We start from the raw sequence: 14,704 nt of genomic DNA on the forward strand, positions 1-14,704 counted from the left end.
AAGGTAAGCCTGCTGGTTGGAGGAATCTGTGTTCTGTTCAATTTTAACACACCCTTGGGAGAGATTTCAGTATAATCAAAAAAACTTGTGCTTTGAAATGTTTAAAGCATGTTTTAAGTTGGGTAGCATTTTTGCTTCTTAATCAAAAGGTCTCTTATCAATATGCTATTGCTTGGTACTGCTAATAAGTCCATTTAGTACATAAAAGACTCACATTCACACACAGATCCAGGAACAATATTTAAGTCAACATTTTAATAACTTCTATATTTTTCTCAAACCAATGATTGGTTGTGTCCTCCCCTCCCCATGCCACCCCTTTTCCCTTTAGATGTTGCAGGAGAGATTTTGGCACAGCCTAGAAAAGGGAGGAGGGAAATGAGTAGGAAAAGAGGGAGTTAAAATGGGAGTTACCCGAGGCCACTGCTCTCAAAACAGACAAAAAGGAAGAAACACAAGAGTGGGAAAACCCAAGCCTCTGCAACCCCTCTCTCAGAGTCAAGGCCTCCTTATGTGGGAATCCTGCCAGAAATTATAAGGTAGTGCTGAGAAGGAAGGCAACAAGGATTGAGGATGTTCTTACACTCCTGTTTAAGGACCATTTACAGAGTATAGGCAGCTTATATACCTAAACCTCTATTCTTCAATGGGAGACACACGCAGTCACCCACCCATGCATACACAATGGTCAACAGAGACCTCAGCAGCTACCAAGACACGTGTATGTTTTCGAGCAGACAAAGGGACACATCCAGAAAAACACACATTTTTCAAGCCCTCAAAAAATTAGGCAGAGAGGAGAATTACGGAAGAAAGAGTGCAGAAAGCCATAGGTGGTCGGGGAGGCAAGGGTGGAAGTGAGAGACTGGATTAGCAGTGAAGTGTGAAAGAGAGAGGGTAAATGAGTTAGTCTGGTTCCATAGAAACTCCACCTAAGGGTGGATTAGAACAGAATGAGACACAAATCTCCCCCAAATACTAGTGTTTCAAAGCTAGAATTTTCTATCAAGCCTTTGTATTCCCTATGCTAAAGTCAATCCTAATCACCTTTTCTACATTCTCCAGTAGGGTCATTTCCCATAAAGATTGTGCAAGTGCAGAATGATAATATTAGTGTGTGTATATATACATATATATTTAAATAATTCAAACTTTAAGGAAATATATTTCTAAGAAAATAAGCATGCATATCAGGTGATAGAAAGGCAAAAAAAGCAAATGCAAAGAAAAACAACTACAGCTATCTGAGAAGAAAAAAAAACCTTAAGTAAAACTGAGAGCATCTTCTAATCATTGAAAAGTGGAAATTAGACAAAGGGAATAAAAAACCTACCTTTTTTCTTTTTGAACTGTTTTCAGTGTTGGCACACATTTGAAGGCACACATATAGACTGCTAAATCAATGCCCAATATAATCTCACTATTGTGAGTCACTGGAGGCAGGACTAGGCTGAAGTAGTGGAAAATCTGAAATACATAACATTTTCAAAGATATGCATTTTGATTACTTTCAAGTGCAAACAGTTACTCCAACTATGATAAGACAATTTTCCCTGGTAAAGGACCTGCTCTCCACAAAGAGTTCAGAATGGATTGTTTAGTACAATTGTGATTACCTTGAAACCAGCTATGAGTTTTTCAACGAAGTAGATTCTACATTGGCACTCCATCTTTCGGAGAAACGACAATAGCTAATGTTTATTTTGTATTTCCTGTGTACCAGGCAAGCATTGGTTTAAGCAGATTACATGGTTTGTCACATTTATTCCTCACTATTACTTTTATAAAGTAGATTCCATGATTTTCCTCATTTTATTGATGAGGAAACTGAGACTTAGGGAGATTAAGTAACTTGCTCAAAATCATACAGTTAGTTAAGAGTTAGAGCCCAGATTTGAACCTAAACAGGCTGACTCCAGAGCCTGTGCTATTAACTAGAGCACTGTGCTGCCTCAGATAAACAACCTTTTGCCTCAGGTAAAAAATCTGATATCAAGGATTTATTTTCAAAACGAAAGAAACTTTCAGAGTGTGTTTTGGCATCAGCATACACTGAACCCTCTCTTCTACGTCCTCTGGTCTCTGCAGCTACATACGTGGTTCCAAACAAATATCACTGACTTCCAGAGTCATGAGCCTCAGGGACTGCAGGATCCTCTGGCATCGAAGAAAGAGCCAGTTATCTTCAGTGAACTGCATTGCTAAGGTAGGAAAGTAAACTAGCACCTTTCAGAGGAATTTGTAACATGGATTGTAATCTAAAGATTTTCTGCTTAACTTTTGGTTAACCAGGAAAGTAAATCAATTACAACCTCCCATCCCTAAGCAGTAAAAATCATCAAGACTTTGCTGCAAAAAGCCTAACAATTGTTTACATGTATATGAATATAACTTAAAAATTGCACCTCCAGGGGAGAGGGAAATAGCTCAGTGGTAGAATGCATGCTTAGCATGCATGAGGTCCTAGGTTCAATCCCCAGTACCTCCATTAAAAAAAAAAGAAGAAAAAAAAAATTACACGTCCAATTGTATCTGCTCAGCAAGCTTTTTGTCTTCAGCTAGTGCATTAGATGAGCTTTAGCTCAACCTTGCCTCATCACAACACTCAAAGATTTTTAATTAGCAGAGTCAGAATTATGTAGAATTTTATATTTACCTCTGATAAACATACTAGTGACAATCTAATATGATCATTCAAATATGAGCATTCAACATTTTTGTTATGTGGTGAGAAATAACACCATGTGAACCAGGAATGATTATGACTACAGACCGAAAAAAAAAAATTAGAGGAAGAAAATTGAAGGAAAACTAAAGAAATCATCTTTGGATAGGTTGAAAAGTTAAAAAGCTGCTGGGCAAGTTGCCATGGATACCATGTACTGAATATAATACTGGACTTTTCTTACAGTGAAACACTAAAGGCCTGACTCTTCAGCTGCACACCTCCTTTCTGTGCATGCAGTAGCAACTACTTAAAATGGAAATTCTCTATTTCGATGAATGAGAATGCAATGGACAATTTCCTGTGCAAGCATCCTAATCTGCTGAAAGATATTCGAATGAGATTAATCCCAAAAGGATTTTTTTCCCACTTCTCTATTACCCAAGACTTCTAAATCAAACTCACTGCAGAACAATATTTATAAATCTACAGTAAAGAATCAGAAACCAGGAATTGGTCATAATCACAACAGACCTACAGAGCCTTTTTTCATCACTGACACTTGCCACCCAATGGAACACAGTCTTTTTTTTTTAACACCTTTATTATGACATGATTCCTGTACATTAAATTACACATATTTCAGATGTACAATTTGATGAATTTTGATAGATGTACACACCAGTGAAACCACCACCACGATCAGGATAGCCAACATTTCCATCACTCCCTAAGAGGTGCAAATTTTGAATTCCCAATTTATCCTTTCCTACCCCCTTTACCCCCTGATAACCGTAAGTTTGTTCTTTATGTCTGTGAGTCTATTTCTGACTTGTAGATAAGTTCATTTGTGTCATTTTAAAAAGATTCTACATATAAGTGATATCACATGGTATTTTTCTTTCTCTTTCTGACATACTTCACCTAGAATGGCAATCTCTGGGTCCAACCATGTTGCTGTAAATGGCATTATTTTATTCTTTTTTATGGCTGAGTAGTATTCCATTATATATTTTATACACACACACACACACACACACACACACACACACACACACACACACACACACCCATATCTTCTTTATTCATTCATCTGTCAATGGACATTTGGGTTGTTTCCATGTCTATTGGAATAGTAAATAGTGGAATTGTAAATAGTGCTGCTGCCAATGGCACACATTCTTACTGCCCATTTATTGGAGATTTATGGGGTCTGGACAGAACAAATAATATGGCAAATTGGGAATCCCCTCCATAGATCACAGAGACACTATACCAGAAACATATACCAAAATAAGTTACTGTGTCAAGAGTTCACTGCTCTCTTCATATTCTTTGGATTTAACAAAATGACTAAGCCATTTCTGTAGAATTACAAGAGAAAAATTGAGCACTTAAGAGGGTTCATAGAAAAAGGCAAAGAAGTAGCAGAAACAGCCCTGTGTATAGCACATGGACCGTAAGGTAAAACAGACCCATGGTGAGAGTCTAAAAGGCTCAGATCCTACCTCCTGTCACTTTACTGGCTGGATGACCTGGGGTCAATTGCTTGATCTCACTAAGACTCCTCTTACCAGTTTATAATATATGGACAACAATAGTAGCTACATTACAGAGTTGCTATGAGGATAAGGTGAGTCACAGATATAAAACACTTAGAACAGTGTTCATTCTTCACTAAATGGTCACTTTTTATGCTTCCTCCATACCTCAAATCTTCGATTTCACTCCAGCCATGGCAAAAATACAAGTTTATGGTAGCACTGACTTCTACTTGTCATGTTCTGAGAGAGCACTGGCACAATCTTCATTGCCTGCCTCCTTCTACACGCACCTTATAAGTTCTCCATTAACATTCTCCATTAAGTTTATCTATTAATGTACAAGTCTTCAGGTTTTCTACCTTCCCACCATCCAATCCTTGCTTCTCCTGGCAATGCCTTCTAGGTAGCTCATGTTCTTCACTGTCCCCTCTCTGCTCCCTGAGAAATAGAACCTGCCCTTGGTGCGGCCCTGTGTCTCCTCTAAGTTATGACTCAGTGATCTTCCACAGCTTTTGAAAATTGACCTTATTCTCAAATTCTGGACTCGCTCTTTCCCTTATTTTTATTTTGCAAGCCCCCTGACTAATCTCAAATGATCCTCTTTATCTCTGGGGAACATTCCTAACTATTTTGGCTTATCTATTCTATTGTGCCTCTCTATAAGTTCTGTGAGTTGCTTCTTTCAGAATCTTTATATGCTATTAGCAAGTCTTTTACACACTTAGAACATAGATGCAAAAATCCTAAATGAAACGAATTAACTTTTAACAAGTATGATGAAGAAAAATGAAATAAAAGCAAAGACACCAATAATATAAACCACAAACCAAAAGAGAAAAACTACAAATACAGATGAAAGTATAAATGGTATAAGACATAGTATAAGATAATACTATACATTATTTTATATAAGTTAATTTGAAAGACGAGATTAAATGGAAATATAAATATGATGACCCTAATTGGCCCAGAAGAAATGGAAAATGTGAATAAACCAATATTTACAGACTAAGTTTAAACAGTAGTCAAACATACATTCCCTGAAAAAATTCATGAGGCCCAGGTGGTATTATGGGCAAGCATTCAAGGAAGAGATCTTCAGAGATCTTTCTATCTTACACAAATATTCTAGAGCATTAAAAAAATGGACACTATCCTACTTATTTCTCACATTTTGTGCACCTGGAAAAAAATATAGCACAAGGAAAGAGAGCTATAGCCTAATGTCACTTATGAATTCAGGTGGGAAAATCAAAAATAAAATATCGACAAATAGAACCCAGAATTAAAAAGAACAGTATCTCAAAAAATTGTAACTAAATGAGGTGATGGATGAGTTAACTAACCTTATTGTGGTAATCATTTCACAATATATACATATATCAAATCATTATTGTAACACCTTAAACTTACATAATGTTAAATATCAAATATATCTCAATAAAGTTGGGGGGGAATATAGTATGTCATGATAAAGGGTAGATAAATTCTAGAAAATCTAACAATGAAATTTACACATTAATAGATTGCAAAAGAAAAATGCCAAAAAGAAATCAATAGATTGAAGGGGAAACACTTAGTGAAATTCAACATATATGCATAATTTTTTAAATCATAGAGAATTAATTAGACCTTTTAAACTTCATAAAGGGCATCTACCAAAAATCTACATCAAACATATTTAACTGTGAATCATTAAAACTATCCCCATTAAAATAAAAAAACAAGGATACTGGCCAGTAGTACTATTATCCAACATATTACTAGAGTCTTAGCTAATGAATGAGAGTGATAGGAAATGAAAGGTATAAAGTTTGGCAACTTTATAGAAGAAAATGATTATGAAATACTGAGAAAGAGAGAAAATGCCATTATTTGTAGGACTATTACCTACTTAAAAATTACAAGAAATAAGAATTAATAAAATAACACAGATAAACAGAGAGTACAGAAAGGTGGTAGCTATATTAACATACAGAAATCAATCTTTAATATGTCAGCAATAACCTATTTAAAAATAATGGAAAGACAGACCAATGGAATCAAATAAAAGTTCAGAAATAGACAAAGTCACATGGAATTTTGTATATGACAAAGGTGGCATCTCAAATCTTAGGAATAAAGAAGGACTCTTCATTAAATAGTGTTAGGACAACTAGATAACCATTTGGAAAAGAAAAAATTGGATCCTAAATTAAGAAAGAAAAAACATCAAAATTCAGTTTTATAAAAACAGGAAAAAAAAAACATGAACAGATAATTTTTAAAGTGATATGAAATGACCTTCGAAAATATGAAAAGATGTTGAATTTTACTCATAATAAAAGAAATGCAAATTAAAACTAATCCAAGATATCATTTCCAATCCATCAGATTGGCAAAAGTTCAAAGCCTTAATAAAACACTGTTGAAGAGGCTGCACATAAAAATCCCTCTCATACATTGTTGGATTGAATATAAAATGGTGCAACTTTTATGGCAGGATGAGGGATTTGGCATTGTCTGACAAAACTACATTTGCTCTTTACCAGCAATTCCACTTCTAGAAATTTACTGTGAAGATATTCCTGCAAAAAGGTGCAATTCTTAAAACTGGGGCATTATTTATACATGTAAAATATTGGAAACAACTAACTGCCCATATAAAGGAAATAGATTCAATAAAATATGGTACATTCTCACAATAGAGTAATATAACATAAATATATAATACTGAGTTATACTAGGAAGATATAAAACAATATGCTTCATATTAGTTGTGTAAATTTAAAAACACATGTAATAACATAATATTATATGTCAGTTATAGATATAATAGGTTTATATAGAAAATGGACTAGAAAGATATATACTAAATTCTGATAGTATTTTCCCTTTGGCAGGTAAATGAGTACAATATAAATGAGGGTGGTCCTTAAAGGAGATTTTAATTTCTATTATTTTAAAAAGAAAAAAGGCTAGAGGTAAATACTACCAAAGGATAATAGTTACTAACTCATAATGGTGGGACTATAACTAATTGTTCATTTCTCTGTATTCTTTTTATTATTTTTTTCTAAAGTACAAAGGGTATCAAAAAATTTAAAGGAAAAATCTATTATCTGAGAAAGAATTACCTTCTCTTGCATTCCAAGACAAAATGTGAGGTAAGTGGAGCAACCTTATTTTTAAACCTTAGGGACATTTTGGAGCTATTTAATTAAGATTTCTTTAAGGAATCTATAGAGAGGTGGTATGACATAATGATCTAAAGTGGAAATAAAAAGACCAAGGTTCCAGAGACCTAGATCATAGATTCAACATCTCTCTGGGTTTTAGTTTCCTTTCTTTAAAATAAGAGAATCAAACAAGTTATTTTAAATCCTTTCCACTAAAAAAAATCTACAATTTTGCCCATGCAACAGCAGTGATCCATAAAGGGCAGAAAATCACTAGATGTGAATTACATGCCAGTATCTTGATGAGGATGAAGCTCTGGGGAGAAGAAAATAAGGAAGGTTGGCATAAGTCATTGAAGAAAGGTGTGTCAGTCAAGGTTCTTGATTTCCAGAAAGAGAAACTGGCTGTGATGATCTTAGACAAAAAGGGAATTTTTTGGAAGACCATCAGGGATTCAGAGAGTCAATGGCTAGTTGGAGGATCAGGCTTGGAAAATTGTCTGGAACCAAGGAGGCAGGACTCAAAGCTAAGCCACAAAACAAGCTCCATGAAGTACTCCAGCAGAGCTTTCTTTCACTCACTCAAGAATCAGAGTCTTAAGAGAGAGCTCCTGTTTTGTTGAACCTAAGTCATATTCCCTCTTCTTTGGTGGGAAGAGGAAGAATCATTTTTTCATTCAACAAATATTTATTGAGTGCGAACTATGTTCTCAGAGACAGAGCAGGAATAACAGATACATTTACTGCTCTGGGATTTGGAGTTGTTTATACATAGATAGTTGCTTTGCTTTTCTTGTGTTTGAATTTTTGTTTGTTTGTTGTGAATTTTTTACAATGAGAATATATTTATGTATTACTTTTGTAATAAAAACACAAATTTAATTAAGGAAAAATACTCCTGGTAAAGCAATGAAGTCAAGCTGTTGTAAAGGGATTAACATTTTGGGGAATTCTATGTGGTAGGTGCTATGTCTTCGAGGACAGCCTCGAATATAAACTTCACTGAAAGACAGCTGACTTTGGGATGAAGAAGACTATGGACTCTATGCTGAAGAAAACCGAGAAGGTGAAAGATGGTCCTGAAACATATGCTCGAAGTGTTTCTATGCCAGATTTTGAAGATGTTAGGAATTAACTAGGCTTGAGAGAATGGGGAGAATGAAGTGTCTGTCAAGACAAGAGAAGCACAAAAGGAAAGGTATGGAGTCATGAGTAAGTAATCTGGTGTGGTAGCACACGTAAGAAGAATTGGTATCATTTCAGTGATTCCACATGTGAGTTCAATGCTCTTATATTTGCATTTGAAACAGGCATTTCATAATATAAAGATGAATGGTAAAATTCATGCTAATAATTTAATTTTTTTACTATTTAGAATGGCATCCAATAGCAAATAGAAAGCACCTTACAATTCGAGAGAAAGACAGAGACAGAGAGACAGAGACAGAGGGACAGAAAGAGAGAGAAGGAGAGTATTTAAGTACATTTAATGACTTTTTTTTTTTAACAAGGAGCCCCACATTTTCATTTTGCCTTGGCCCTTGCAAATTATGTAGCTTACCCTGTTCAGGTCTGGTATTGTTTCTGCTGTTCTTTTTCAAAGGGAGTGGGTAGTCATTTTCACCCAGCATAAATGGACTGCTGAACATTTCACCACTAAAAATAGCAGGATAGAAATAACTGTTTCTTCTCCTTCCTGTTAATTTATAACCCTATAATTTCATTTGTATAGTTTCTCTATTGGAGTCATAGACCCTAGGCATTAGAGCAATATGACTATAAGATGGCATTAGAAATGAGATCAGAGTACAATTTTCTATTTGATTATAAACAGTTATTCATTTAACATATATTTATTAATTGCTGTGTGGTATGCAACCTCCAGGTCCATCCATGTTACTGTAAATGGCATTATTTCATTCTTTTTTATGGCTGAGTAATATTCCATTATATACATATATATATATATATATATATATATATATATATATATATATATACACACACACACATATACATATACATGTGAGATATATATATGTGTGTGTGTATATGTATATATATGTATATACCATATCTTCTTTACCCATTCATCTGCTGATGGACATTTAGGTCCATGTCTTGGCTTTTGTAAATAGTGCTGCTATGAACATTGGGTTGCATGTATCTTTTTGAATTAGAGTTCCCTCCAGAAATATGCCCAGGAGTGGAATTGCTGGATCATATGGTAAGCCTCTTTTTAATTTTTTAAAGTATCTTCATACTGTTTTCCATAATGGCTGCACCAAACTACATTCCCAACAACAGTGTAGGGGGCTACCCTTTTCTCCACACCCTCTCCAGCATTTATCTTTTATGGACTCTTTTTAATGATGGCCATTCTGACAATGTGAGGTGATACCTCATTGTAGTTTTGATTTGCAATTATCTGATAATTAGCAATACTGAGCATTTTTCATGGGCTTATGGGCCATTTGTATGTCTTCATTGGAGAAATTTTTTTTTAGGTCTTCTGCCTATTTTTTGATTGGGTTGTTTTTTTTGTTATTGAGTTGTATGAGCTGCTTGTATATTCTGGAAATTAAGCCCTTGTCAGTCATATCATTTACAGATATTTTCTCCCATTCTGTAGGTTGTCTTTCATTTTGTTCATAGCTTCCTTTGCTGTGCGAAAGCTTATGTTTAATTAGGTCCCATTTGTTTATTTTGCTTTTATTTCTTCAACTGTTTTTATTTAATTTATTGTTACACTCATTCTACTGACACTCTCTACCTTCAGTTTGCTGATGAATATGGAAGGTCTAAAAGGAAAAGGAGCAATGGTTTTCTCTCTTTCCATTTTCTTATATGCACTGTTTTCAGCTTAAGTGGTTGGATGGTTCAGGGAAGTAACACAAGTAAGAAAGGATATGACAAGGGTTCCTTGATAGTTCATGTTTCTTGGAACACTTGCTTTTTGTGTGTGTGTTAAAGGCAGTTCTTATTGGAATGGAAAGTGTGGCCTTCCTTGCTGACAGCATCTCTCTTACTTACTATTAGACATGTTGAACGCCCACACAGAGTGGGTCCACTGGAATTCTGTGCTCTGGGGCATCATGAACGTTATTTGCAAGTAGAGTGAGTAGAGTGTCAAGGAATGGTGATGAACATATATATTGCATGCATCTCCTCTGCTCACACATGTGCCTTATTGTCCTATTTGACCACACTTACAAAACACAAATTCAAAGATGAAATTATTAAGAATATCAAGACATCTTTTTTCTGCCCGCTCCCCCAACCCCCTGAGCGCCGCTACGGCCGCACCGCGCTCCCTCCGAGCTCCAGCTAAGCTAGCGCCGCCATTGTCTCCCTCCAGCCACCATCATGATCATCTACCAGGACCTCATCAGCCATGATGAGATGTTCTCCGACATCTACGAGATCCGGGAGGTCGCAGACGGGCTGTGTCTGGAGGTGGAGGGGAAGATGGTCAGTAGGACAGAGGGTAACATTGATGACTCGCTAATTGGTGGAAATGCCTCCGCTGAAGGCCCCGAGGGCGAAGGTACCGAAAGCACAGTAATCACTGGTGTCGATATTGTCATGAACCATCACTTGCAGGAAACCAGCTTCACAAAAGAAGCCTACAAGAAGTACATCAAAGATTACATGAACTCAATCAAAGGTAAACTTGAAGAACAGAGACCAGAAAGAGTAAAACCTTTTATGACTGGGGCTGCAGAACAAATCAAGCACATCCTTGCTAATTTCAAAAAAAAAATTATCAGTTCTTTATTGGTGAAAACATGAATCCAGATGGCATGGTGGCTTTGCTGGACTACTGTGAGGATGGTGTGACCCCATATATGATTTTCTTTAAGGATAGCTTGGAAATGGAAAAATGTTAACATATTTGGCGGTTATTTTGGATCTATCACCTGTCATCATAACTGGCTGGCCACTGCTTTCATCCACACAACGCTAGGACTTAAAAGACAAATGGAACTGATGGCATCTTGAGCGTCATTTATTTTGATGTTGGTTTATTTGGAGCAGAGGCATTGTTTTTGAGAAAAAAAAACACATGTAGGTTGTCTAAAAATAAAATGCATTTAAATTCATCTGAAAAAAAAAGAATATCAAGACAGTGATAGCAAAGCATAAATCAAGTGTGGGTCTCTTCTGAGTGTGAAGCCCTGTGTGACTCCACAGGTCACATGCCCATGAAGTTGGCCCTGGACTTTATTCTCTCCATCTCAGATCCTACATTGTTCCCCCAAACAGAAAAACAAAACCAGAAAAAGTATGTGTTTTTACAAAGAATGTGAGTGAAGAGGTAGCAGACTTTATCCTGAACTGGCCATCTAAAATGAAAACAATGAAAAAGAACCTCAAGTCACTTTGGTAAGAAAAAGAGAAAAAAGAGAAGGGATTAAAATTACTTTCTTCACAGATGCTGTTGGAGCATCTGTGAATGTCCTTACTCACATACAGACAAGCACCATCATCAAATGTTTGTACCCTCCCATACGAGTCCTCCAAACTCATGCAACCACAGTTAGTCACAATCCCCAACAACTCTCACATGCACACATTTCTAGGAAAAACACACAAGGATGGGCAAAAAAACCCACAAGATGTCTACCATCACAGTTATGTTTAAAGAATATAAAAGGAAGGAAGGAGAAGAGAATGAGGAGGGAGAGAAGGAGGGATGAAGACAGAGGATAAGTGGACAAGAAGGTGAAAGAAGGATGAGGGCTGAATGGTGGATAAGAGAGAAAATAAGGATAAATAAGAGAGTGGGCTGGTTGAGTTAGCCCATGGTAAAAGGAACCACTTACTGACATTCTCTATTGACAGGAAAGAAAGTTGAGAGATTCAAAACAGTGATTTGATTACAGATAAAGACCAATTTTCTCTAGAGAGTGAGGTCAGCAAGACAGCAGAGTAGGAAGCCCTGGACAAGTCTTCTCCCCACAAACACACTGATTCATTAACAATTCATGGACAAATTATCTTTAAAAGAAATCAGAAACAAATTGAAACGCTCCTGCACCTTGGGTGAACACAAAACCACACTCACCAAAGCTTGTACTGAGATTCAGGACACCCTCTCACAACAATGCCTGCCCCTGTTGCAGCACCATAAAATCAGGAAGAGACCTCTTAGCTCCAGCTTCACACAGGAGAGGAAAGGGACTGGTTCATATGTCCAGTGCCCCAAATTTTCTAAGGAGGATTCTCAGAGGATTGGATTCTGTCTTGCCAGTCTTGGAGTTCTGATGAGTTCAACACAGTCTAGCCTCCCATGGAAGAATGGAGGTGATAGCTTGGGCTGGTAGATGTCATGGCTCTTCCTTCCTGCACAGAGCAAGCAGACAACTACTATAGCTGCTTGCTTTTTCCTGGAAATTGAAAAGTTGATAGAAGCCTCCAGAATCTCTGGTTGAGCTGTGTGGTGGGTGTTTTCTCCTATACAAGCTCAGTTCATGAAGACATGGATCTTTCTCCAGAACAGATCACATATTGGTCATAAAACAAGTCTTAACAAATTTAAGGAGAATGAAATCATATCAAGTATTTTTATGACCATAATGGGATAATAAAACTAAAAATCGATAACAGAAGAAAAATTGGAAGAAATATAAATATTTGGAAATTAAACAGCACACTCTTAGACAACCATTTGGCCAAAGAAGAAATAAAAGAGGAAATTAAAAAATACCTTGAGAGAAACAAAAATGAAAATACTTATGGGATACAGCAAAGGCAGCACTAAGAGGGAAGTTCATAGTGATAAATGCCTACATTAAAGAAAAAAAAGAGCTTAGCAAACAACCTAACTTTACACCTGAAGTAACTAGAAATAGAAGAACAAACTAAGCCCAAAGTTAGCAGAAGAAAGGAAATAAAGATTAGAGCAGAAATAAGTAAAATAGGAAATAGGAAAAAAATAGGTAAAGTCAACAAAACTGAGCTGGTTTTTTTGAAAAGTTAAACAAAATTGAAAAACTTAGCTGGACTAAGAAAAAAAAAAGAAAACACAAATAAATAAAATCAGAAATGAAAAATGTGTCATTACCTCACAGATATAAAGAACTAGTGGTTACAAGTAACAAGAGAGATGCAGCCGGGGCAAGAGAGAGGTAGGAGATTAAGAGGCAAAGGGGTAGGGGATTAAGAGGCAAAAATTACTATGTATAAAATAAATAAGATACAGGGATATGTTGTACAGCACAGGGAATATAGCCAATGTTCTGTAATAACTTGAAATGGAGTATAATCTATAAAAATAATGAATCACTATGTTGTACACCTGAAACTAATGTAATACTATAAATCAACTATACTTTAATTAAAAAAGAATTTAAACTGAAATAACTGGGGACTGGATGAGACTAGTAGCAGAAGTTTGTTTAAAAAATTTTTTTAGAATAACATGATCCAGATCTTTCTATTTGTCATTATTCTGTTACTGTTATATTCCCCAATATATGGTAAGCCTTTCAGTAAGTGTCTATGGGCAGAGTAGCTTCAGAGTTCCTCTACTAAAATTTTATGTGTAAATTATCCTTTCACATAATGCTATTCCAAGTCATCATCTTTATTCAGCATATTTCTTTAAAGGGGAAAAATTAAATATTATTTTTAATCTTCTAAACAGAAGAGTCATTACAATTGATGACACAGAAATAAAAAGGATCATGAGACCACTATGAACAGTTATATACCAACAAACTGGAAAACCTAGAAGAAATGAATACATTCTTAGAAACATACATCCTTACCAGACTGAATCTTGAAGAAACAGAAAGTCTGAAGAAACCCATATCCAGTTTGGGAATTGAGTCAGTAATCAAAAACCTCCCAAAAAAGTAAAATCCAGTACCAGATGGATTCATGAGTGAATTCTACAAAATATTTAAACAAGAATTAATTCTAATCTTCCTAAAAGTCTTCCAAAAAATGAAGAGGGAGTACTTCTGAACTCATTTTGTGAGGCCAGCATTACCCTCATACCAAAGCCAGAAAAAGAGACCACAAGAAAAGAAAACTACAAGCCAGTATCCCAGATGAACATAGATACAAAAATCCTCAACAAAATACATATAAATTGAATTCAATAGTACATTAAAAGTGTTATACACAATGACCAAGTGAGATTTGTCCCTGGTATGTAAGGATGGTTCACCATACGAAAATCAATTAATGTGATACATTACATTAACAGAATAAAAGATAAAAATCACAAGATTTTATCAACAGAAGCAAAAAAAAATCTGACAAAGTTCAACACCATTTCATGATAAAAACTCTCAACAAATTAGGAATAGCAGGAAATTACCTCAACA

General features: G+C 35.6%; 1 protein-coding gene across 1 annotated transcript; it reads left to right on the forward strand.

Annotated features, from left to right (window-relative positions):
* Nucleotides 1-10,689: 10,689 nt before the first annotated feature.
* On the forward strand, nucleotides 10,690-11,470 carry LOC102521213 (translationally-controlled tumor protein-like). Its single transcript, XM_032475146.1, is given in 2 exon segments — nucleotides 10,690-11,120; nucleotides 11,123-11,470. Coding segments are annotated over 2 exon segments (522 nt in total). The 5' UTR covers nucleotides 10,690-10,733; the 3' UTR covers nucleotides 11,258-11,470.
* The last annotated feature ends 3,234 nt before the right edge of the window (nucleotides 11,471-14,704 follow it).

The sequence above is a fragment of the Camelus ferus genome, chromosome X (genome assembly GCF_009834535.1).
Source record: "Camelus ferus isolate YT-003-E chromosome X, BCGSAC_Cfer_1.0, whole genome shotgun sequence".
NCBI lineage: Eukaryota > Metazoa > Chordata > Mammalia > Artiodactyla > Camelidae > Camelus > Camelus ferus.